We start from the raw sequence: 26185 nt of genomic DNA on the forward strand, positions 1-26185 counted from the left end.
TCATGTTAATTTATTCTCTTTCTTTTTTGGCTCAACCCCAAACTCCCATTTTTTACATAATCCACAAATTGCCAAACAAAAACGACCCATTTTAGGTTAACTAAACTTTATCATGCTAAACCCTGAAGCCAAATAAAGAGAAAAAAAAGGTTCCTGTATTCAGCTCTATAAATACAGATTTGGGAGGATGTAAACAGAAAAGGAATTCTTTGAAAGGAATTCTTATCTATTTCCAATGTATCCATGATAAATAATCTGAAAACAAATTAACCAATCTGAGAAAATCAAAAATAAAATAACTGGCTGATTCATCAACAAAAGTTTCAATTCTCTATGGAACTTGGAGTATTGCATCAGTTTTGACCTAATATGCAACATCCTGCTTGGCACAGCGACCAAAAACAAGTTCTCTTTGAACAGAGCTTCCTCAGAATCTTTCACATTTTGTTTACAAATTGACAAAGTCCTGAGTTGCAGTTTGTAGGCATGAAACACTTATAGATGTTGCATTGTTTCCAGAATATGATATTATTATTATTTGCATGAAGCAGTCTCCCGTATGCAACAAAATAAGTCAAACACCACCAATGAACAAAAATGTGAGAGCTAACATATTTGCTGACATTATAAATATGGAATTTTATGTATGGAGCAAAATTACAATTGGTGAAAGCAGACATCATGCATCACTGGCTTCAAACAAGAACTCATATCATGACTCTGACCATATTGTTCTTAGAAATACAAGGACTCTAGTATAGCAATCATTGCATGTCAATGTATCCATACACTGCTACCTACCAGGCAGCCAGTACAAAAGCAAGAATGTCTTATAAATGTCTTACTGGGCCTTCTGTAGTAATACATTTGTGCATAAAAAAACTAACATTAATGAAGATAATAGTTGAAACTTTGACCTCTTCTAACCATATTTATCTTCAAAATACTCCAACAACAGAACATTTTTATAAACATAGTTTGTTATTGTACTGTAACTTGCCGTCTTTGTAACCAAAACATTGTGTTTTGCAGATTAACTTGCACATTAAATTCTAGTGGACTGTATAAAACTTTTCATTCAAATATTCCGACCAAAAAACGATACCATAATAGAAATAACATAACATTGTTTTATAAAGTTACAATAAAGTGTGGCTCATGAATGTGTTGAAAACTAATAGCATTTGTGATTCAAAAATGTATTCTGAAACTCTGCGATGTTCAGGACTCTTTAATGGATTCCTCCTCATAGTTCACCCTGTCACTGACCTCCAGGAACCACTGTGAACTCTTGACCTGCCATCCATAACTCTTTGAGGTCAAATTTTCAACTTGACCTCCACACTTTGGTCCAGAGACCGCTCCAGTTGGAGCTGAATGTTGGATGGATAACCAAAAAGTGTTTGCTGCCCTTCAGAGCATTTTTAGAGACCTTCTTGACCTTTTGTTGTTGCAACAAAATGTTTACTGTGTTTAGATTTAGAAAAAAACTAAATGGAGAAGAAAAACATAATATAACCAAACATAACAATCATAGGTACTCCAAAGCAATTCTAAAAAAAAATAATTACACACGAGGATAAAAATTGTTAATATTCCTCTGTTAATGACCAACAAACTTACAATAGTCACAAAAATAACCTGAAACTGAAAAAAGTTTTATTTCCAACTCTGCACCAATAAAAAATTACTGCAAATTAACCAATAAAATTCAAACATTGTTGTTCAACAGAATCACTTAAAAAATTACTAATAAAGCAGGGCAAAAATGATGGTACATGTAACTTAATACTTTGTTGCACAACCTTTAATAACAATTATTTTTATGTACAAGTTCCTTTCATGACACTCAGGGTAAATTTACAAGTGCAATCATTACAATTAATTTCCAAATAACTTTCAACGAGACTTCTGCACCTGTCCAGAAATATTTGAGCTAATTCCATGTGTGCAAACTGCTCTTGCAAAGTTTCCTAATAAAATTTCTACAGTATTTTGTAACCATTAAACAGCAGATTGTCTAAAAAACCACTTTAAAACATTATAAGGTGTGACTGCTTGGAAAAAATCATAAGTGAAGAACAAGGAGGAAAGACTTGGAAGCATGTTTTCTCTAAGGGCTTGAAATGTGAATATGATTTGACACAAATACCATGATATACTGAAAAAAAATTGAATTCTTTAATGTAGACCAGAGATTTTATAGAAAAAAAACATTTTACTTACTAAAAAAATGTGCATTAAATGTTACTAAACATGATACATTATATAGATTAACTGCACACTTATTTCTGTTTTCAAGGCTGTTGTGATGTTTTTCTGCTTACAGTCAATGAAACTAAAGTGCAATAACTATAAGAATAGTACATCAGATTAATTATAAAAAAATATTTTTAAAACAAAAATGGTTTACATAAAAATTAAGTATAAGATATGTTCAAAGGTCATTATTAAAATGTGCTTGTAATCTGACATACGAACCTGATTTATTAAAAATGACTAAATGTAAGTTTTGTTAGAATTGCACCTGTTTTTTTTTTTCCAGCTCTGCCATATTAGAGTCTTTTTTTTTCTCTTCAGTTTAGTTATGGGGTTGTTAGATTTGGTCTATACTTACCTTGTTGCGCAGCTTTCTGTTTCGAAAGAGGAAGAACTGCGACAGATCATGTGACATTTTCTGCATAAAAACCAAGCAGGAAAGTACAGTGTGAGGAAGTTCAGTACAGAATCAGCGATGTATCCGGATCAGAAAGGTCAGTCAATACCGTTTTAATCGCTTAATTGCTTTAAATTATGTTATTATCAAGTAACCTAAGACACCGGATACCTACTCTTGAGAGTCCCTGCCTTTACTTTCGATTTTGGGTGCTTAACAGAAGCTTCTTTTGTGTTCGGGCGTGAAGACATTTTAACGTCGTTTGTCTGAAGTACACGGACATTAAATTTCACTTTAATTCTGTAATTCTCTAACATTGCCCGTGGTATTTTATTTTAAATCTTACCTGAGCGCAGGTGTAGTTTAAAAAAAGTTCTTTTATTGTAGATATTTTGCTAAGGATTTAGCATATAAAATATCCACTATATTTTCTCTTTTCCAAAAGCGTTAAAAATCAGTTTTATCATTCGTCACTCACTTTAGCAGGTGGAATACGAAATCATAATAAAGCCTTAGATGCGAGAACAAGTCACACTGATGTCTATTGCCACCTTTGTTTTTTCCTGGCAGCTCATTAGTTTCTAGTCACAAGATCAAACTGTTACCTCATTTGTGCAGTTTTTTTAACCACATTAATTTTTGGAGAAGCGATATTTGCTGAATATTGAAGTTCTTTCACACCCACATACTGAAGACAAGTGCACATACAGAGGAAGTACTGAGGAAAATGTGACTGGTCAAAATGTTCGAGCCAAACGTGTAACAATGAAACTGAATTACTGACTGAAATCAATATATAACAAGACAGGTACTAGGTAATGCATCAATCAACAGAAATCAGACATACAATGCTTTGATGCATGAATTAGGAAGGTTTTATAATTTCTTATTTTTCTGTAGGATTAAAATTTGCTTTCTCCATCAAAAATTTTAGATGTTTATTCAGTTCACTGACACTGAAAGATCATGTGACCCAATTTTAAAAATCAGTTCATTTGTTACAAGTAATCTAATTAAGTTTATCCAAGTAAATATATTAAGTTTATTATGTTGCCATGTTAAACAATGTAGATTAATTAACTTTCACAAACTTCATTCAATTACATGTAACAAATTAATACATTTTTGTTAAGTTGGAGCACTATTCTATTTTTTCGGTGTACAATAAAGAGGCAATACAAAAAAACATATATATATATATATATATATATATATATACTGTATATATATATATATATATATATATATATATATATATATATATATATATATATATATATATATATTAGAAAAATGTGAACTTAGTCCTTTTTTTTGTCCCAAAATATATTGGTGAACAAGAACAATGTATCAAAATGATATCTTCTCAAAAATACACCATTTCCTTTATCCCTTCTGTGCAAAAGCAAGTGTTGCAAGTGTTGCAAGTCATCCAAACACACGTAACTTCACTCTTGTTGACAGATATTTGCACAAAATATCATTAAAACACATAAATGTTGTTTATTTTCTGCAAGGAAATATAGATTTTTTATTTTTTTTGTAAATAAAAGTGTAGCATGATAAAGATTTCTATGTGCGGTTATTGCTGTTACCTAACAGAATCACTGTTTGGTAACTGCTTGGTGTGTCCTAAACAGGAAGTCCCTTTCAGAAATCCTCTTTTGTGAACACACCTTTAAAACCACCAGAAGTCAAAAGAATTTCATAATTTCTAACGTTACAGTTTTAATTAGATCTTTTTTTCTAGTTATCACTGTAAGTAGTCCTACATTCAGCAGCAAACCTGACAATAGGATATATGGCATTTAGAATTAATATTAAGATTTGCAACTGTTCTATGTGCTCTGGTGACTCAGAGTCTGCTAGTTTGTTTTGCTCTTCTCTTCCACAAAAGGTGAAAAGCCAGAAAATATTTCAGGAAGCCACACCTTCCTTTAATTACCTCCATGTCCTGTTGGTTGTTGGAACTAGAGCTGTTATGTTTTTCTTGTTTAATTTGCAGTATATTGCCAGATTCATTTATATAAAATGTTTTTGGTTGCACTAAAAAATCACAAAATACTACCTAAATTAAATAGCTAAGAGGTTATATCTTAGTTTACAATTATTCCACTTTGTTAAGATACTAAAGGTGAAGACTGAAGCGTGCAGTTTCACCTGGAAGGTGTTTCAACCGGAATGTTATATGACTTTTTAATTGATAAGTGTTACTGCTTATTTAAGGCAGTGACAGGCACAACACCTACTTTTGAAAACCACTTCCTCCTACACCAGCCTGAAACCCGAAAAGCTGTTCTTCCTTGTGTGTTCTTGGCTATATGTGACCATAAAAGTGTCTGTTCTGTTGAATTTGAAGGCTTAAAGAGGTAGTTAACCTCTGTAAAGGACTGAAAAGTTGATTCTTTAAATGTTGGTTTTTATACAGTAAATGTTTGCATGTTTCTTAGTTCTACATTTCTTTTCTTGCATAGCAAAGCCTACATCTGCCTTAGCAAAGGTCAGATGACATCCTGTGTTGTCTGTGTTTGCAGGTCTGATGTTGGGGAGCCTGCTGCTCGTCTTTCTGTGTGTGGGAGCCGTTGTCTCCCTCAACAGCATGCTGGACAACCACTGGGAGCTGTGGAAGAAGACACACAGCAAGAAGTATCAGAATGAGGTATGCAAATCAAGATATGTAGGCAATGCTGGTTGTTGCATGTACAACATTTTGGATTTTCTCCTTCATTTGCCTCCCTGCATACAACAAAACAAACACTCACTCCCGACAAAGCCAATTCTGCAACAAAGCTTCTTGTTCAGGATCTGATTCTAATTTACTATCAAGATTCTATAACGAGTTTAAAATTATTCACTCCAGATTTGATTATTCTAATGTTGTGTTTGTCTTAATCTAAGGTGACAAAAAACAACGAAAGATGCTCTGTTTGTGTTTTCACAAGACCAAAGGCTTCATAAGTCTGACATTGTGTTTTAAAAAAATGCTTCATTGTAAAATGATCAAAATGAGGAATAACCAATCTGAATAGTCAAAATGTTTAATTTACAATAGCTGCAAATGTTATGGAGCTTTCTTTTTGTCAGCCCAAATTTTAATAACTGAAACTGTGTTTGTCTCGTTTTGCTCTTTTTGTTTGATCATTTAGGAGGAGAATATGCACCGCAGGACTTTATGGGAGAAAAATCTGATGCTTATTTCTATGCACAACCTGGAGGCTTCAATGGGGATCCACACCTATGACCTGAGCATGAATTTCATGGGAGACCTGGTGATTTTACTTGTTATTTCCACATCACTCTTCAGTATTTAATAAGACTCCTAAATTAATTATTATCACAAGAAGCCATATAAGTCGCCGGGAATCAAAGCTTTTTTGGTGACCTACGTTAAGCCAGAAAAGTAAAATATATTAACTTAATATGAACAAGAAGACTAATTGTAGCTTAGAAAACTTGGGTGTTTTACTCTCAGCTCAAAGTGAAGCATTGCTCAGATAGTTATCTAAGTATAGGTCTGTTAAAACTCTGAGAATGAAGCACTAAATGTGCACAAAGCCATTCCATCGAGTAATCGCCACATGTGAATCTCAAGTAAAGAGCAAACAGGAAACCAAGACCAGCACTTACCGCAAGTAGCTTAATAAAAATAGCAATCTAGTGATGTAGCTTGTTTAGCATTTTTTGGTTTGTTTGAATAAAAGTTAAACTACAGCAAATATCTTTAGCCTTCCACTATAACCAGCACTTAATACGTTAACTGGTAATAAATATTGTGTTGCATATATTTCCCAGCTGTGCTTATTTAAACAAATAAGCAAATAATGTCTTTTGTTTCTGAAATTGTTTGTGAACAATTTTTTTATATTGACCTGCAAGGTTGCTCAACCCCCAGTCAGCAGCTTACAAGAGCTCTTGATTGAAACAGTGGCTAAGCAGCATTTTACATTTTACATTAATAGAAGAATAAAATTTATATTAAATCTTAATCATCCAGTGGTATTAACACCTTTATGATAGTACTAGAAAAATAATTACAAATTCCTATGCTATGCTGTATCTTGACTTTTCAAATTAGTTTTTTGTTTCTTGCTCAGAGTCCAGAGGAGATCGTGCAGTTTTATACTACACTCACTCCTCCTACTGACCTCCAGAGGGCGCCATCTCCCTTTGTAACGGCCTCTGATGTACCAGACACACTGGATTTGAGACAGAAGGGCTTAGTCACAAGTGTAAAGATGCAGGTAAAAATTTACCAAACAACAACAACAAATCCATACAGATGCCAAGACAAACAAAAACCAAAGTATACCTGTACTTTTATTACTTGTTGAAAAACTCGTTTCAGTTTGCATTGTCATTGTTTGTGTTCACCTTTGCTGAATACTTCCTGTTCTGTGTTGCTTAATCAGTTTTTTTGCTGTATCATAATCAAAACCAGTTTAGCAGATATATCCACCACATGTGAGTCTGATGAGATTTAAATTCTCACCTGCATTTCAACCTCTTCAATTCTGTCTTCTTTTGAACCCAGGGTGCTTGTGGCTCCTGCTGGGCCTTCAGCGCTGCAGGGGCCCTGGAGGGTCAGTTGGCCAAGAAAACAGGAAAGCTGGTGGACCTCAGTCCTCAGAATCTTGTGGACTGTTCCTCAAAATATGGCAACCACGGCTGCAATGGAGGATTCATGAGTCGGGCTTTCCAATATGTCATTGACAACCAGGGTATTGACTCTGATCAATCGTATCCATATATGGGACAGGTGAGTAACTCAATTTGACAAAGCAGATATGAAATGTATTTTTACATCTCTCAGTTATGATGTAATGGACTTTACCTTTAATAACTGTTACAAACAAAGGTACCAATAAAATAGGAAAATTAACTTGTTGTCTGCAGTTTTAGTTAAAAGTGCATTCATATTTGTAGGGTAGATACTGATATCCTAGTTGCACATAAATTATCTTTGAAAAATAGTGCAAATCAATATACTAGCTTAATTTAACCAGGAAGTCCCTTCTAGATCACTTTACAAGGGAAACCTGGCCAAGATCCTAAGCACACAAATCAGAACTAAGTTAAACAAAGATTTAAAAATTAAACATAAAACTGTGTAACTATTTAAACATAGTGACCAAAGAACAACAAAGAGCATTTTTCTTTCACATAATTTATGATAGAAATTATTAGTGGATATGGGTGTTTTACGTTTCAGAAGTTTTTGTAAAGTTCCCCATGATCAGATGCGTGGTAGAAAAAGGCTGTTTAGCTCAAATCTGTCAAAGCCCTGGGAACATTAAAAAGCAACCACTGGGAGACAGGCTAATTATTGCTACTGGAGCTGATGGAGAAATATCACTGAGACACCAGGGAGTTTACCTAACGGAGCCTTATAAATAAAAACACATCAAAGTTGCTGTCTACGTATATTTACCGATGTCCAGCTAGCTAATTCATAGAAAATCCATTGGGAATTTGCATTTGAAACTAAAGGAGCATGCTAGAATATATCAAGGTTCTTTAAAGTGAAAAAGGCTTGTATGCACGTACAGTACAGCACTGTGATCAATCATATTCAGAAAGGTGGCTTAAACCACTTTTTGCTTACTCCATATTGAAGTACTTATATGAAAATACACTTTCAATCATTGTATAATCTAACTTATACTCTCTGATGTACTATTACAGTACATCTGCTTCTTCTGTGCTTCAGAAGAAGCAGATGTACAGTACTGTAAGTAAATAGGAGCCTATAAGCAACTGTAAAAATTTACAGTGTTCATATTACTTCTTTTATGATATTTTTGTGAATTTTTAACTGTTATTTTAGGACCAAGCATGCCAGTACAACCCTGCAGCCCGTGCAGCCAACTGCTCCCAATACAACTTTCTATCCCAGGGGGACGAACAGGCTCTGAAGGAGGGAATTGCAACTATTGGGCCCATTTCAGTTGCAATTGATGCCAGGCGACCCAGATTTGCTTTCTACAGAAGTGGTAAATTGGATGTCATTACATGATTTGGTTATTATGAACAAATAAATATTCATTTACTTTTTAGCAGTCGTTTCTTGTAAAAATTAAGCTATAAGAGTTTCAAATTGCCTGAAAAAATAAATGACAGAGATAATTTTTTTTCTTTGTTTGTTTGTTTTTTCATTTAGGAGTTTACGATGACGCAAGCTGCACCCAGAATGTGAACCATGCTGTCTTGGCTGTGGGCTACGGTACACTGGATGGACAAGATTATTGGCTGGTAAAGAACAGGTGAGACATTGTGACAGTCCTGAAATTCTTGCTAACTTTCTAAAAGTTAGCAAGAAGTTAGAACAACTTAAAAGTTGTCCTAGGTTTCTTCACTAAGTTTCAAATGTATTAATGTTCACAGTTAACCACCTAAACATTTAAGCTAAGTTCATACATCCACTACAAACTACTTCTCTTTAGAAGTGCTCCATGTGACAAAAATATAATGTAATAAACAAACAAAAAACATTACATTACAATGGCAAAATAAAGTAGTGAAAGTTGCAATCAACACACACAACAGTAGCCAAGATCTGACCATAGAGGGTGAGATCTTTAGGTTCATATAAATGAAGATTCTATAGCAAAAACAAACAACATGACAAATTGTGAACAATTTTGGTAAAGTTTGACTCAAAAGCTTTTTGGAATGTGGGTTAAAATATGTGTATGATGGTAATTTCATTTTAGATATTTGCTCATCATGTTTGTCCCAACAAGGGCAGTTGGAAAAGAAACCAACATTTTTAAAAATTATTTCCAAAGAAAAGTGAAGAATGTGATGTAATGTATTTTTTTTATAGTAAGTTGTAAAAATGATACATTCAAAAATACATATATAAATATTGCTGACTTAAATGGAACAATTTGGAAATACTTTTTTAGATCAGGATTAGGCCATAGTCATATGTATGGAAAATAATTTAACTATGTTTGCTGCTTTTTCTCACTCTTTGCATCCAGCTGGGGAACTTCGTTTGGAGATCAGGGCTACATTCGGATGGCACGCAACAAGAACGACCAGTGTGGGATTGCTCTGTATGCTTGCTACCCCATCATGTAACAATAAAGGGAATGGAGAAAAAAATCTGAAAAATAATATAATTTGAGTGTTACTACAAGTAATCAAATACTAAGGTTTAAAAACAGCACATTAGGTGTTTTTCTTCCTTTGGTCTAAAGTTGATTATTTTAATTTTTTTACATGTGTAAACACATACATTCTTTCTAAGACTGTATGTTTATTTTCGATGAAACTGTATTTTTTGATTCTACAATAAAAATATGTTTTAATTTTCCTGATGTGTTTTTTTTATTGAAATTATAATATAAAGATGTTCAGTTTAAAGATAAACAGAGTCTCTACAACCTAATAGTGTTTGGTGGTTATGGCCCCTTTCAGCAGGATTATGCACCTTTGTACAAAAATGATTCTGGAATGAGTCAGAAAACACAAAAGTTAGATGTTGACTTACCTACCAAATTCAATTTAATTGAGCTTCTGTGAGATGTTGTGGACAAATAAGTCCAATCTAAAGAGGCCCCACCTCACCACTTACAGCAGTTATGACACATGGTGCTAGCACACCTTCAGGGCTGTGGTGGAGTCAAAGTCTCAAGAAGTCAGGACTGATATCCAAAGAGGGATCAACAAATTATGATACAGGTGGTCATAATGTTATGCCTGATCTTTGCAGATTGTTTCAGAAAGCTACTATAGTGAAATATATCTTGAGGAGTCTCAAATTACATATTAAACAGTATTTTCTGTTTGGTTTTTTTATATGTATAACTCACTGTTTATTTTATATTTGTCTATTTATTATATGAATTACTGGAACTAAACCTTACCTAAAATCACAATTTCCTTTAAAACAGAGTAAATGCATTGCAGTCCTTCAGTTACATCCTTTAAAATGTCAGCGGCCTAGTCAGAATAAAGAGGACAGAGCACAGCGTTGGGTTACAAATGAATCATTTTTATTTTTTAGTGCAACATCACAACAAACAATTTTCACATGAGGTATTCAAAGGGATTTTTCTTTAGTTGTTGATACAAAACGTCCCACCATGATTGATGTTTAAAGTGTTGTGTATCTTTTTTTTTTAAAGCCTTTGGTTGGTTAGCCACATTCATTAGTTAAGTCTAACACATGGACAAGAATGGCACAGTAAAGCATGGTGGGTCGATGAGTCCAAGCTGAGGTAGCGCCAACATTTCCCTCAGCCTGTCCTCAGTTAAAGCTTTCTGTATGGATTTCATTAATTCCTACTTACAACAGTGGGATCGAACAGTATTTCAACTACACTAAACATTTGGAAATAACAGGGGAAGGGAAAGGGTGGCTTACAAATGTGGAAAAATAGCTTCTGTCTCCTTTGACCTTTCCTTTTTCTTATTTCGGGATGAAGGCTTGATTCTCGGGGGATAATTCTAGTTTATGGAAAACAAGGAATAGGCAACGTTGATTACAGCAAGAACCTCCTTGCTTAGATTGTCACCTCCTTCTTTTTTGGTCTTGAGAATGATTTCATATATATATACAGAACATGGATCAATGGGACTCTAGCGTACTGGAGTTCAGCTTTGGCCGGATGGGAGCCTCATTCAGGCTCTTGTTTCGGATTGATTCCAGCACATTTGGTTTGGAGCAAAAAAGGCATGAAGAAGAGACGGATGGACAGACAAGATAGATAGATAGATAGATAGATAGATAGATAGACAGACAGACACCCTGACAGGATGGTTTCTTTGGTTAAGGAATATCTTTGCCACACAACAACTCACACAGTTGAGGTAGATGGGTAAAGTCTTTGTGTACACACAGGGCAGGAAGGCAGGGACAGACACGGACACACTGGGGTTTCCAAAGTCCAAAAGACTTCCATCTGAAGACGTGGCCTCATGCCAGTTTCTCAGTTCCAGCTATACATAAAACTGTTTTCTGTAGCATAAAGACTCAGCAACCCCTCCGGTGCTATTTTTTAATCCTCTGAGTGCTAAGGTCAGCTCTAATGGGGAACCGTTATAATGATTCAGCAGTTACCCATTCATCTTTGGTTGTTTTCTTTTTGTTAAAACAAAAATAAAAGAAAATATATTTTTTTTTATTCTGAAAGGATGCCTTATATTTCATTTCTGCTATTTTACCATTAACATGCTGCTCAGGTTTCTGTCTCAGAGTTTCTGAAGATGACACTAGGGGGTGCCGCAAGTTAAAAAGGCGAAGGAATCACCTGCAGCATGGAGGGGTGTGTTCAGCCCTCCCCACTGCCTCTCTGCTCACAGACTGAGAAGGAAGAGGCTTTCTGCTTGACACGGAGCAGAAGGTGGCTCAATACAAACAGATCTGTCTCCATTTTAGGCTCCCAGTCAGAGAGACAAAGACAAACCTGAAAGGTGTCACCTCTGCTTTGATACGATGACAGCGGTGAGTAGAGGTCGGCAGAAGATCCTTCAAGCTCTTTTATTTTTAATTTTTTTTCACCCTGGTACTGACTTGACCACTCACCCCCACCACTAGCCCCCCTTAACTCTCAGCACGCTTACAATTGTCACTCATTAAAGTTTAATTCAGTTCCATGCCCCAGTCCTCCAACACCCCCTGCTCCTCAAACAACCCCCCCTCCATCCTACTTTTTTCTAAGCACACACACTACCATCCTCATCCTGGATGATTCAGCCTCCTCTCTGATGTCTCACCCACTCCCTCCACCCCTTTCTGAATGCCCCCCTAAAGCCCACAGGTCTGGCCAACAGCAGACCTCAGTCCAGAAACCCAGAGAGGAGACGGGATAAAAAAAAGCCTCCACTTTGAAGTCCACGAAAAAGTCGATGGCCTCTTTCATGACCGCTCGTCTTTCAAGTGCACGCTGTGAAGGGGGCTTCACCGATCCGCCCCCTTTCTAGGCGTTAAAGATGGAGAAAGAGAGAGAAAATGAGAGAGGGGGTTCAGGGCAAGAAAAAAAGGCCATGTCAGCCTCGCTGATGGTTGGAAGCGTTTCCACAGGGGGTCAGGGCGTGAGGTCTTCAGTGACTGTCCTGGTTTAAGCCTCCAAACAAACAAAACACTAGAAAATCTAAACAGTTGTGCTGTGCAAGTTGATCAGGCAATCTCAGAAGTTGATGAAGTTACTAGACAATTGGGAAGGGTTGTTTAAGAAGTCCCTGCAACAAAATGTATATAACAAAATAAGTCCAAAGACTCTGCCCAGAGACTAGGAAAGATGGACACCAGAAGTGTTGAGAGGATGAGGACGTTCTCAGACCCTAAGGAGCAAAGGATGGTGTTTAAGACCTTCTGCACTTACTTTCTGAGATACTGCTACAACAGAGTTGAGGAAAATACGGAATATATCTTAATATCAAGAAGAACCCATAAAACAACAGGAGTAAACTTAAAAAAAAAAACCCTGTTGGAACTAATAATGGGCTGGTTTGTGATATCAGAGTATACTTAGATTATGCTTTCAATATTTTAAATTGTCAATCATACAATTTCTATAATTCAAAATCCTTATAATTTTCTTGAGAACATACAGATTTGACTGGGTTTTAATCAATAGAGTAACATAAATGACCCTCCCCCAACTGTTGCTGTGAACATCAGCTGGCTTGAACTACACTCGTAAATGTGTTACTATACTGATAAAGTGTTCCTTACAACATTGGATCAAAATCAAAACTACTGAACTAGCTGTCATGAATTGTATTGCATTAACTTCAATAATTAATATGCATAAGGAATACTTGTTTCTCAGTTTTAAATAACAGCAATGCAATCATGTTTTACATATTTGTTACAAATAATGTTACTATACTGTGATATTCTCATACCAGCCCATGCTTAGTTGGAACTGAGATAACTGTCAGAAGGGCTTGGCATGTGTGGGACGGCGACATTACACATAGACAGGAGTTCCTGCGCTGCGCCGTGGAGGAGTTTAGGTGAAGGAGAGACGGCGGTCACAGCCATGCATGTTGAGCCAAGCAGCAGCAGGCAGGTTGCATGTGACCAGGGTGGACTCCCACTTTCACCTCAGACAACGCTTTAAGTGGGTCCCCAGACGCTTCATCCCACTCCTCCACACGGCATCGGTCTGAATGTAACTTTAACAAGCAACTCGTGAACCCATGGGATGCCACATCACCGTTACCGTCATCTATAGCGTAATTATTTCTAAATATAATCACAACATTCAAACAAGCTTTGGCCTTGGCATTAAGAGAGGACAGCAGAGACATTTGCAAGAGTAAAGAATTCCCCATTTTCCTACAAAAAAAAATAAAAATAAAAATAAAAACAACCAAATCAAAAAGAAAAACGGAAAAAAAGGCCAGGCCTTTTAGGATAGAGAAATAGAACATCACATGGTGGATCGGGTCGGGATTGGGTCGGGATCAGGAATTGGGTTTAGGGATTCAGGGCGTACATTCAGGGAGGCAATGTTAATCTTTGGTATTACGATGGGTTTCTACAGCTAAAAGTGCCCATCAGAAAAAAGTCTTCAGTTTCACACAGACATACGGAGCATTGTTAAATAAATACTTACAGTATATAGATAGCATAAATTAATTACCAAATAAATACAGAGAGGAACACAAAAGGAAAACAATAAATACATGAACGCAGTAATAAATATCATAAATCAGATCAGTAATTGCATTTGAAATGTTCTTGGTTTGATTTTGCTATTGGCTATCAGAAGGCGTGTTAGAGCCTTTCCTTTGCAGACCAAAACAAAAATTAACAATGACCTTCAGCAGGGCTGAAACAAACCGCCCCACTCTTCCAACATGTTTCCTATAAATAGGGTGATGTGCTTGAAATCTGTACAAAAAGGGCAGAAAGAATCACATTCCTCCATTTTCTAGACATCTGTTAAAAAAACACTTCAGAATGGAGCAGAGGTGAGTACAGTTATTTGTAAATGAGCTGAAAAAAATACTAAAATCTCACTATACACTGTGTCAGGTGTACCTCTTTTCTATGAAACCTTTTGTGTTCAAATTTATTTTTTATGTTTTTCTCTTTTTTGTGGCTTGATTTTGAGTCAAAAAATGGCTGAGGAGCTCTTTTTTGGAAGCTCAGCGACAGTCTTAAAGCTAAAACGGTTGCATCAACAAGTCTGTTTCCGCGTCCTACTTGCATTTATTGATTCTGTACCAGCATAACATTGGTGATCTCCCCTGAAACCTCTGATTAATTCAAGGCGAGACCGACCCAACAAAATGCTGCAGATGCTCTCGTTGGTGATTTATGATTGACGGCTGGGATTTACAGACGCTAGCAGAACCCCGTCCTGATTATTCCAGGCTCCAAATTTGAAACAGCACCAAAACAGTCCTGGGAACCATCACCATGGAAACACATGCTAAGAAAGGGGAATTGACTTCATCACAAAAAAATAAAGGAATAAAAAAACTGCCTCTTCTTCCTCTTTCACCTTGATTCTTGAGGAAAAATAAGAGCACGGGGAGAGGATTAACATCTTTGGATGATGGTGAACACTTTTGATTAAAAAGTTACACAATGGAGCTCTCCAGGTGTGAGTAAACGGCACCTCTTGATTCTTCACGTTTGGAGAGATGGGAATAGATTTGAAGGTACATCAAAGTATGCTTCCTCCTGATTTGCAATACCCTCATTATCTCTAATCTACATAATCAAAATAATGCAATGAGATGGTGTCTATGTGAGGGTGTTTAACTTCTTCGCACCCTTGACTATACAAGCAGGACCTCACATCCTGCAATTTTATCATTCTAGGCATTGCCTCCTTCCATTTCAAAGAGGCAATTGACTTTGGTTTGGGAAAATGCTTCATAAAATGATCTGCAACATCTCCGTCTCTCCTTCTGATAAAGAGGAGGACATTTGTAACGCCTGATCTCCACCTAGACCAGTCTATGTGCCCCCCTTGCTCCCTCGGCGACTTCCCCAACACACCTGCGGGACAGCCCATCATCACGCGGTGCTGCAGGACACCGCGGAGGAGGAAACGCTGGAGCCCGAGGAGCCGGTGGAGGAAGGGCGACCCTCGTCGGCCCACTTGTTGAGGTTGCGTCTGCGGGCATTCATGAAGAAGTTGCTGACGGTGGAGAGCTCCAGGCCCAGCTGCTGGGAGATGGTGACCTGCAGTTCTTTGGTCGGGCGGTGGTTCTCCCTGAAGATGGCCATGAGCGTGCGCCGCTGCAGGTCGGTGAACACCAGCCGGGTGCGCTTCGGGCCCTGGTTGCGCTCCAGCTTGCTCTGCTCCTGCTCCTTGCGCTTGCAGGCTGCAGGCACACGGATGGGAGATGTATTAGAGGGAGGGAGGAAAAGGGGAAGCAGGTTAGCTAACAGACTGGCTGGCTAACTAGGACAAATGGATTAAGCTGAGGGAAAGTGGATTTGTTGAAAGAAAACAGATTAGCTAAGCAACTTTGATTAGTTGAAAGAGATGAATCAGCAACTTGTTTCATTGTGCAGTGGAGGAATCAAGACATTCAATCTTTCACATCTTGTTGCCAGTGAGCTGCTGGTGGCGGCTGGGGAAATAAAAAAAAAGCAAAAAGCACGTCCAGGCCAAAGCTTTGATGTTTTCATTGTTTATTTTTAAAGGTTCTATAATTACTTTCAGAAAAAAAAGTTTTCCTTTTTAGTCAGATCTAACCAGGAAAATAAATCTAAAACCTTTTATTGGTATTAACTATGTGATTTAAAGACATAGAGGTATAAAAAATTATTTCTATGCACAAAATTTGTTATTGAAACCACTTTCAAGCATAATTGTTCTGTTTTGTCTATATTTGAGTATATATTTTTTTCATGTTTTAGGGATTTTTGAAATGTTATTGTTGCCTTATTCCAACATTTAATCTGTATGAGATTCACACAGCTTAATGGATCACTGTTTTAACACAAATTAAAACTAAAATGTTCAATATGATCTAAATGCATACTTATATGCTAAATAGTAAATTATTCTTACGTCTTTGAAAAATAATATGACATATAAAATATTATAGCTATAATTTGCCCCCTAGATTTACTGTTATCAGCTTCAGCTTAAGTAGAAACTTATGGTAAACATCCATTAAATTTCACGGCAGTTCTTAAATAAATATCCATAATGACAGTTTTTTATACTTTTGCTCTTGATACAGGACCTGGTTCAACAGTCGGGGTATTTGCTCAGACAGAGCCTGCAGTCAGCTGCTTTATGCTGCTCAGAGCTCATTTAAAGGACTGCATGAATTGTACAGTTTTGGTCTGTGCACCATGAAAACTTATCTGAAAATCATTCAAAGGACATTAAATCCTCTTTACAATTTGAAAAATGCCATTTTTAAAAACCTTGATAGGCCTTGACACTTCTAATCAACCCATTCAATATCACAACCGCAGAAAAGCAGACGTGTGAGCTTTAAATGAGTATTTCACCTAAAGGTTAATAAAAAAATATCATCTTTGCAAAACAGAGAAAAATATATTTCAAATTTATTAGCTGGTGCCACCATTTAGATAGACCTTTCACATTTATATTCATTTATTTCTGAATCTGTGCTCCAGAGTATATTAACATCCATTGTTTCTTGTTAAAGAGTTAAAGTTCTTCATACTCAAATAGTGCAAACAATGAGGTGAAAAAGTCCCCTGGTGATTCATTTGTTTTAAATCTATATCTATATATATATATATATATATATATATATATATTTATTTTTATTTTTTTATTATTATTATTTTTCCATGTCAGCCTTGAATACATCAACAAAATGAAAACCCTAGGTCTGGGTTAAACACCACTGCAGCCTGCACAATCATATAATCAATGCTTGCTTATGAGAAAGTGTAAAAATCTAAAAGATATAAAATTGCCCTGCCAAATAAACCAGCGCAGCTCAGAGAGAAACGAGAAGCAGCCCTGAGTGTGTGGGTTGAGCGCAGCTCCATTTTGAGCCTCAGACGAGCATTTTGAATTCAAGCTGCATGTTCCTCTCTGCATATCCATCGCTGAACCCTTCACCTCTAACACGCTGTAATTCTGTATTTACAGGAAACACAACACCAACCTCTGCCTTTATGCGCAGAGCCAACTCCCCTCCACCACCCCTTCCTCCACCTCCCTCTTCCTCTATCCATCTCCTTCCACTTCCTCTCTTCCTCCTCCCTTTTTCCCCTTAGTGGACGCTACAACATCATTAGCTTCACATAAAAGTCATTTACATGTGGCGGCGGTGAGTGAGTAATAATCACTTTAAAGCTGAACTCGTTTATTTTCTGTTTAGGCGAGGTGACGTCAGGGGTGAGTGAAACGAGCAGAGTCGGCATTGCCCAAGGTGTTTCGATGCCTTAAGTGGGACTAAACATATTTAGGGGAGTCGCGCAATTACCTAAATGCACACTTTTAAGAGGTTTCAATCAGCACTGTGTGGTTGTTTTGCTGATGGTATCAGATGCATTTGTTAGAGTAAGCAGCGGAGTACAAAGCACAGCAGAGCAAACACATGCACATCAAGGCCCCAAAAAAAGATACTCAATTTTTAATGTTTTTTAGATATTAAAACTATATTAAAGCATTTTTAAATTGGCATGGTATAATTAGGCCTGTTACCATAACATGCTGGATGATAAATTGTCCCAGTAAATATTGCAATAAACAATAATATTGTTTTGAGGCCATTCTCTACTAATATATTGATAATGACATAATATTGCAAGTTCCTCCTCTCAAAGAACAGTGAACTTTAATTTTGTTAAGAATCTTTCACATACAAGACATTTTTAAAATATAAATAAAGCAAGAAAATATACACTTAAAACCAAAACAATGAATAAAATTGATTATGATCCCTCTCTTAATATACCTGCCTTTCAAAAAATATTAATCATCAGAATTATCATTATCATTATCAAGATTGTTTTAAATGACATGTGATTAATTGAGTAATTGCTTATTGTGGCAGGCTTGAAAAAAAAAATGCAACTAAAACTATAAATCAAATTTCACTTGATCTTTTAAATCTTTTGAGTTTTAAAAACCATTTGATTCTTTTGACCTTTTAGTGTAAAATCGGCCTTGACTTAAAATAAAAAAAAATATTTAAGTTTGCTTTTTGTTTACTTAAATGAAGAAATTATCTGAGTATTTAAGGGAAAAATGAAAGTGAAAATTACTCTAATTTTAAAATGAACTCCTTATATAACAATTCTTATATATATTGTCTCACAAAGATACACATGGAGATCTAATACTCAGATTAAATGCCTTTCCAAGATGGGGAGCCCAGCAAGTAATAACTTTAACCCCTTCATTTGAAACTCTAACACACGCACTCAATCCAGTTCACACATGTTACAAACGTAGATTTTACAAACCACCGATCCTGCCTTTTTCTCTCACAGCAGCTCTGACACGTCCAATTGATTGGTCTACAGCTTCCCATTGAGAAACATATCAAGGCTGCTGCCGCTGCTGCTGGTGTTTACTGTATGACCAACTCTTCACTCCTCCAACTCGCACCAGCAAATTTCTCTCATTAGCAAGGTGCTTGAGAAACAACCATGACCTCACTCTGCCGCCTTTTCCATTTTCCACACGAGTGCCGTCGCAGCGGCAGCACCCAAGAGCCCCCCCCTCCACGCCCCCACCAGCCCGAGAGATGCTGTTTGCCGCCTTTTGTGCCTTCAGGGGCTTTTGGTCAAGCCAACTTTGTGAAACTTAAGCACTGAAGTAGACCTGAATAAATCTGTATCATGAATTCCCTGTGAACATTCAACTTCAAAATCATTATATGAAGGAAATGTTTTGACTTGGGGATGCGCTCTTGTCAGCTTGAGATTACAGGAGTCTGTTTGGCTTTTAGGGCATCAAGAGCTCGTTTGCATTTCTGAGAGTTATCGAACCACGTCTCATTAAAATCTGAACAGGCCGAGATGTCAGCGGTGTGTCAATATCACCACAAGTACATTTCTCTTTTTTTGTGCAAATGCTACATTTCTTTACTGCTGTTACACCACTTTCACTGTCAATATTTGTTGGTTGGGGGGTTGGGTGTAAGGTGTATAGTGTACATATAGTGGTGCACTCTCAGCTTATGTAGTAATGAAAGGAATGACATGATAGTGCAGACTGGCTTGCTTGTAGCTCGGATTTATGGCTTGTTGGAGTAGTCGCTGTGTCCTGCCGCTCTCCTCCTCCTCCATCCCGTTCTCGCCGCTCTTCCTCACAGACGATCATAACGCCAGCCATTAAGTAAATGCTTCCTTATGCTGTAATCATGTGTAAAAGGCTCACAATTACCATGCTATAAATCCCTAGCACTGGGGCTACTCCTGGAGATATAAATATTCCCCTATAGGCTTCTTATGATCGTGGGAACAGCCCCTAATCATGATGTATGCCCCTGTCTCGTGTTGCTGAAACGTGATCGAAAGTCCTTTCCCTACCCCCCGGCGTCCAAACCTACACCCCCCCCCCTTCCAGCTAAAACCCCTCCCAGCCTCCTTCCCCATCCATGTCCACCCCCCTGCCCCATCCCCAGCCCACCCCCTGCTGATTTCTTGGGCCAGGGGCTGATAGAAATTATTGATTAAATCTGTGCAGCTCAGACTTCTCGACCCATAGAGGCTGGTTAACCCCTTCAGCACTGAAGTGGGGGAAGCTGCAACAGTCGGATACACAAAAAAAAAACACAACAGCAGCAGCAAACCGGAGCCGTTTGCTGGATGTTGCATGGCGAATGCAGAAGAAGCTGATTCCCGATATGCAAATGGAATCGGCTTTGACCTTTGAGCCTCGCCAGCCGAAAGTAACCTGTACACAGCGAGAGCTGGATGAGGCTATGAGGTTTGCATTGCTGTTGGGGGTTGGTGCAACGCTGGAGCCAACACGTAAACCGCATTGACCTTTCTTTTTCATTCAGACCTTTAGTCAAGGGCTTCGGCCATCATCTTTAAAGTTATAGTCTCTGATCCCCTGCTTGACTTTAAGTGTCGGAGCTGTGTGGTCTTTATCCTGCCTTCTTCTCCAGCTAAATCCTGATTGCCTCCTCCACAGCCTGAGGTTGGACTGAAGATGCATCTCATATACAGTGCAGCAATCAATGGAGCGCACACACATGCACACAAACGAGCTACTGCAGATAAATCCAAGGGATCACCTCCTCCATGTTTTGCAAAGTGTCTCTGCAGAAAGATGGTTATTTGAAAAGACAAAATGGCAGCAAGTGCATTCCATAATTACAGTGCGTCGAGCTTCAAGGGGAGCTCTGCAGCTCTCCATAGACGACACACAGTTATGGAAATAAGATAACGCTCCCAGCGCACTCTGAAGGGCCGTCTATGTATTTAAGTGACTGCCGCATTAAGGGGGGGATCATCTTAAAACTTGAGGCGTGGAGCAGAGAGCACTTGAGCTACCTTCAGACTGGGGAGCACAGGGCACCGCGCATTCTAATTCCAGTCTCGATTCGCCGATGCGGCCGAGGTGTGTGTGGGCAAAGCGTGCTGCTCTTTCCCATGGAAATCAATAGTGGCTTGTAATTAAACAAAAGGGGGTTGGCCGGGCAAGGGGTGGGGGGAGAAAAAAACAACAACCCCCTACGGAAAGTAGGTTATGTAGAAAAGTGCCGAGCTGTCTAAATTGTGGCTTTGCCAGGAACTAAATATGCAGTTTTAGAGTGTGTGGGAGCAGAGGGAGAGAGAAGCAATGTCAAACATTAAAACACTTCTCTGTGTAGGCTTTAATTTTTTATGAGTCTGATTGATCGGCTGCTCAGACGTGGCGCTCCGACCCGTCGAAATGTTTGTGTTTGTAAAGATGAAGGCAGGGAATGCTGAAAATAAAGACGAGTGAAGTGTGCTAGTTTTCTGATAAAAAGGACAAAGGGTTGATTTGAGTTGGATCATGATAGGTTGGTTTTTTAAAAAGCAGTCAAAGAGAATTTTGCATACAGAGCAATCCATGCTTCCCAGGATTGGGTTAAACAAGCCGACACTTTAGTCAAATTACAGAACAAACCCTGAGATAACTCATCTCCAGATAAGAGGTTTAGTCGTGATTGTCATGACGTTTCGCTGAATAGAGGATGTACACATGTGCTCTCAGAGTTGAACAATCAAGGATCAATAATTGTGAAGGGATTGCAAGAGTGCACAATCATTACCTATGAACCCCATTGTGTTGTTGGGCTTAATCAGTCGAGCTGCTGACAGAGAGCGAAAAAGGCAGTGATGAACCGGACAGACTCGCACACACGTACAGCTCACAGACCCCTACAGTGAGCAGACACACACACAAACGCACACACGTCTACGCTCATCTCATATTACTGCGCTCACTTGGATTTCTCTCTGTGCTTCGTGTATCAGATGGGCCTCCGTCCCTATGGAGGAACAACACTGTAACACGGCACTGTACAGCGTACAGTTGTGTCTTGAATCCATGTCCCAGAAGAATATTAAATGTCAAGCAACAGATAACAATGTGCCTTTCAAAAAAAACAAAATCTTCATCTTTTTCAAATATATACAAATGCTATCAAGTAGGCAAGAAGTAAATGATTAGAGAATATTTTGAAAAACACAAAAGGAGATTTTTATCCTGAAGCCCAATTTGTTTTCATCGTCTGTGACTGAAAACACACAAAAAAATCCTCAATTAATTTTTGAGTAAACGTCACAAATCCGTTGAGACCATGTCTTCCTTCCTAAGCTAAAGTGAGGTGCTTCACCACAAGCAGAACGTTTGTATTTAGTCTTGCAGTAATTGCCTCAGTGACGACGTTGATAAAAGACGTCTGGCAACAGCTCAACTGTGATTTGCATCAGGTGCCTCGCCAAGTCAACTTCAGGCAGCTGCTGAACAGACATAAATCACCGCTCAAATTAATCAATCGCTCCACAACGGTATATCTCGTGCAAATTATTTGGTGGGCTCAAAAGCGATTAAATTTCCAACCGCTGCTCACGCTGATCTTCATGGTTCATTTGAGAGGAGGGCAAATGTCTGAGCCTTTTTTTCTGATGTTGTAGCTACTGTACAAATCAATAGCTGTTTGGGAGCAAAATAAACAAAGGAATAGCACATATGGCCCTTTCTGGCTCAGACTGTCCTGGATGTTCTTATTATCAATACCTTATGAGGTTACAAGACAAGCCAGTGGTACGTTCTCGGTGTGAAAAACAGAAACATCCGTATGATGCTTCATGCTTTTCCTCATATGTCAACCTGAGCTGCATACTGATCACTGGAGAGGAGGAATTTTTTTGGAAGATATAAAGAGGACTGGCGTTGGGGGAAAACAGGAGGGAAGAGTGTGTTTTTGTTTGAGTGTGAGGGTGCATGTGTGAGGCATACAGAGAGCAAAGCTAGATCTTACCCTCCAGCCGGAGTGAGGCCATTCTTTGAAACTCAGGCTCCTGCAGCCAGCGAGACATCCTCTTGAAGGTCTCGCGGCCAGACTTGAGTTTGCCCCAAGGCTTGGGGTTCCTCAGGAGGTCAGACAGTGTGCCCTGTGACCTACACAGGACCCTCTCAGCAAAGATGGCTTGGGGGATGCTGTAGCGCTTCAGCTCGGTGATGATCCTTTGGGCCACATCCCGGGTGTTGATCTCTTCTCCGCCACCCTGCGAGCCTGGCAGCATGCCCTCGCCAGGTGAGGATGAGGCGGGCGATGAGGAATGTAGGTGTTCGCCCATCTTGGCTGATTGCTGGCTTGGGTGATGGTGAGGCTGGTAATGCTGGCTGTAGATGTGAGGGTGGTGGTTAGGCGTGTGCTGGTGAGCCTCTATCTTGTTCAGCTGATGCCCAACTGAGACTTCGCCACCTCCCAGGCCTGGTGGTGACATCTCTCTGCCAAAATCTGACGCCCGACAGAACAGACTCCCTCCGTGGACATCATAGCCGCTGTGAAGCATCTGTCCACCGTTGCCATTGGGACTGTTGCCCAGACTGCCATAGCCATGCATGGAAGAGCCCAGACCTGACCCCGTGGTGGGGGGCGTCAGGCTTTGGGTCATAGCCAGCTCCTTTCCGTACGGGTTGTAGAAGTTGGTGCTGAGGCCTCGATCCTCGCGCATCAGGGTGAAGCTGCCGATGACGTTGCTGACAGGGAGGCAAGGGTGATGGTGGTGATGGTGGTGATGGAACTTGTCATCAAACGGCTGCAGGGGGGTTAGGGTGGTATAGGTGCTGCCTGAACTGGACGGGGAGTCGCCGCTGTAGCCCAGGGCGGACATGGAGTGGTCGTATCCTGATGGACGGGGCTCGGGTTCCAGGGACATGGAAGAGCTCCCGAGGGAAGGCCTGGGGAAGGCAGCAGAGAGGTCCCGTGTGTGCAGCATGGCCCTGCCATCCTGGCTGTGAGCCAGATCAGAGTGGCTGTGCAGGGACATCTCCCCTAGACCCCCATCCATCTTCAGTTTCAGCAAATAAATGTGTGTTTCTAGCCTCTGCGTGCTGTTGCTCTAGCTTTGTTATTGTTGTTCAACAGCCAGGCCAACAGTCTGGAAGGTCTCTTGTTACACCAGACTATGGATTTATTGATTTGTGAATTAATTGATTTCCGGGCTTACGGGGTGTCTAATTAATTATCTGATAACATTAAGTAGTGTCTTCAAACTCCCTCAAAGTCCCAGAAAACGAGCTTGGAACAGGATGGAGAGCCTCGGTTATTTTATTCTCAGTTGTGCATCTGTTTGTGTCTTTGGTGCTCAGCTGGGGTCTCCGGCTGGAGCCTCGATCGCTTTTGTGCCTGCGTGCGACAAAACAGCGGCTGTTACCCTCTAAATTTAAACTTTCGTGGATGCACAGAAAGAAAGAAAGAACATTGTGTTTTTCCTCTTTCTTGTTTACGTTATTTCACACATTTAAATTACAAACAATAACCGTAGGTTAGCGAAAGACGCACATTCAACGAGAAAGCCACGAGACGAGAACTTCATTCATTTCATCCTCGTCTCATCTTGTAAATTATTCCGATTTTCTCGCCGCTGCATGCAAAGTAATATCCTACAGAAAGAGCGCACATATCATGTCCTGCAAATTACCAGTGCGCTACATGGAAGGTGTTTTACCCACCAAACATCGCGCTACCGCCAACATCGACAGCTTAAAGATGGGAAATCCTACCTTTATTTATCCGCTTCTCGGAGCGCATCCACGGCTGCTGTCCGCCCTGTGCATCTCTCCGACTGTGTCGCCGAGCAGACCTACAGATTCACACAATTGGTCCGCTGCGCCCCGGGGTGCTACATCCACCCAAAACCACGCACGGCGCATAAAAACAGAGAAAATAAAGGAAACAACATCTGCAATTTCAGATGAATTTCTGGATATCCGCTTGTTTGTTTTTGTTTTTTTGTTTTTTTTTTACTCCTAAGACAATCTCCGGGTCCACGCTCCGTGTTTTCGCTCTGTTACCAGCACTTCTCTTTTTCTTTCATTATCTCGTGAGATTTTCCTCCTCCTCCTCTTGCCTCTCTGCCTGCCACTTCATCGATCTCACCACCAACTCTTTCTCCTCCTCCTCCTCCTCCTCCCTCTGCTCGCATTGACTCCCAGCTTTCAGTGCGTCACGGCCTTAAAAATCTGACAGATGTGCGATGAAATTCCTACTCCAATTAACCCTTTCTCTCCGGGGGGAGGAGGAGGAAAACATGGGAAGAGGAGGGGTGTGTGCGGGTGTGTGTGCGGAGGTGGAGATGCTCTTTCTCATAACCCCACAGGTTAAGCCTCCTTCAGCAGATTGCATGCACAAACTTATGAATTATGTGAGGACATTTTTGCTTTATCGCGCCTGATCAATTGGTTTTATGGCTGCATAAAATCGCTTAGTGCTTTTTTATGTAACAGGTAATGCTGCAGCTGCTTTTGTCACTGTGCAACATTATGCGGACATTTCATAAAGAAGGATTGGGAGAACAAAGAAGTTACTGAAAAAGCATTGGTATTTAAGCTTTGAACACCTAATTGTATGGATCAGAGCCGGCCCAGTGCTGTTTGAGGTCCTGAAGAGAATTTAATTCGGGGGCTCGTTTCAGCTATGCATGTTTTTGTTGTTTTAACAGAAGAAAATACTAGACAAATCTTTAGTGTTCAAGGAATATACATTGTGTGACCCTAGAGTTAGTGGTGCAGAATTCTTAGCAGTTCTTTACATCGTGTTGTGGTACTATAATTTAATTTGGAATAGTATTAATTAACCAGAAAAACCGTTCTGATGTTATGATGTTAGTTTAACATTAGTTCACTGTAATGTTACAATATAAGACATATTGCATGTTTTTATGGACTTTCTGCTATTTTAACAATACGCAATATACAGTTCATATGTATTTTTGTTGCAATATGCATCTAACATTACCATGATATATTTTTGGAACTGCAAGGTAATGTCAGCTACACAATATACTGCATTAGCTGAATTTACAGTGTTGCTATTGATTTCACTTGATTTATATCTCAATAGCGAACGACACAAACTGTGTTTAAGCTTATATTAAAAAATTACTTGTTCTAA

At 39.0% G+C, this 26185-nt stretch overlaps 2 protein-coding genes across 2 annotated transcripts; one reads left to right on the forward strand and one right to left on the reverse strand.

Moving 5' to 3' along the window:
* The first annotated feature begins 2626 nt into the window (after nt 1-2626).
* Nucleotides 2627-9802, forward strand: LOC116717363 (cathepsin S-like). Its single transcript, XM_032558694.1, has 8 exons — nt 2627-2753; nt 5191-5315; nt 5803-5925; nt 6751-6897; nt 7188-7412; nt 8481-8646; nt 8814-8916; nt 9640-9802. The coding sequence occupies exons 1-8, from the start codon at nt 2735-2737 to the stop codon at nt 9737-9739; spliced, it is 1008 nt and encodes a 335-aa protein (XP_032414585.1). The 5' UTR covers nt 2627-2734; the 3' UTR covers nt 9740-9802.
* Nucleotides 9803-10634: 832 nt separating this feature from the next.
* On the reverse strand, nt 10635-25211 carry onecutl (one cut domain, family member, like). The gene is made up of 3 exons (XM_032559587.1): nt 24796-25211; nt 23045-24418; nt 10635-15955 (listed from the first exon to the last, which is right to left on the reverse strand). Exons 2-3 carry the CDS (start codon nt 24078-24080, stop codon nt 15645-15647), a joined length of 1347 nt encoding a protein of 448 aa, XP_032415478.1. The 5' UTR covers nt 24081-24418; nt 24796-25211; the 3' UTR covers nt 10635-15644.
* Between the last annotated feature and the right edge of the window lie 974 nt (nt 25212-26185).

The sequence above is a fragment of the Xiphophorus hellerii genome, chromosome 3, assembly GCF_003331165.1.
Source record: "Xiphophorus hellerii strain 12219 chromosome 3, Xiphophorus_hellerii-4.1, whole genome shotgun sequence".
NCBI lineage: Eukaryota > Metazoa > Chordata > Actinopteri > Cyprinodontiformes > Poeciliidae > Xiphophorus > Xiphophorus hellerii.

Coding starts and splice junctions, on each gene's coding strand:
- onecutl (XM_032559587.1), bottom strand. CDS start 24,080: ATGGATGGGGGTCTAGGGGAGATGTCCCTGCACAGCCACTCTGATCTG. Junction 15,956..23,044: donor GGCCTCACTCCGGCTGGAGG/GTAAGATCTAGC, acceptor GTGTGCCTGCAG/CCTGCAAGCGCAAGGAGCAG.
- LOC116717363 (XM_032558694.1), top strand. Junction 5,926..6,750: donor TGAATTTCATGGGAGACCTG/GTGATTTTACTT, acceptor TTTCTTGCTCAG/AGTCCAGAGGAGATCGTGCA. Junction 6,898..7,187: donor TCACAAGTGTAAAGATGCAG/GTAAAAATTTAC, acceptor TTTTGAACCCAG/GGTGCTTGTGGCTCCTGCTG.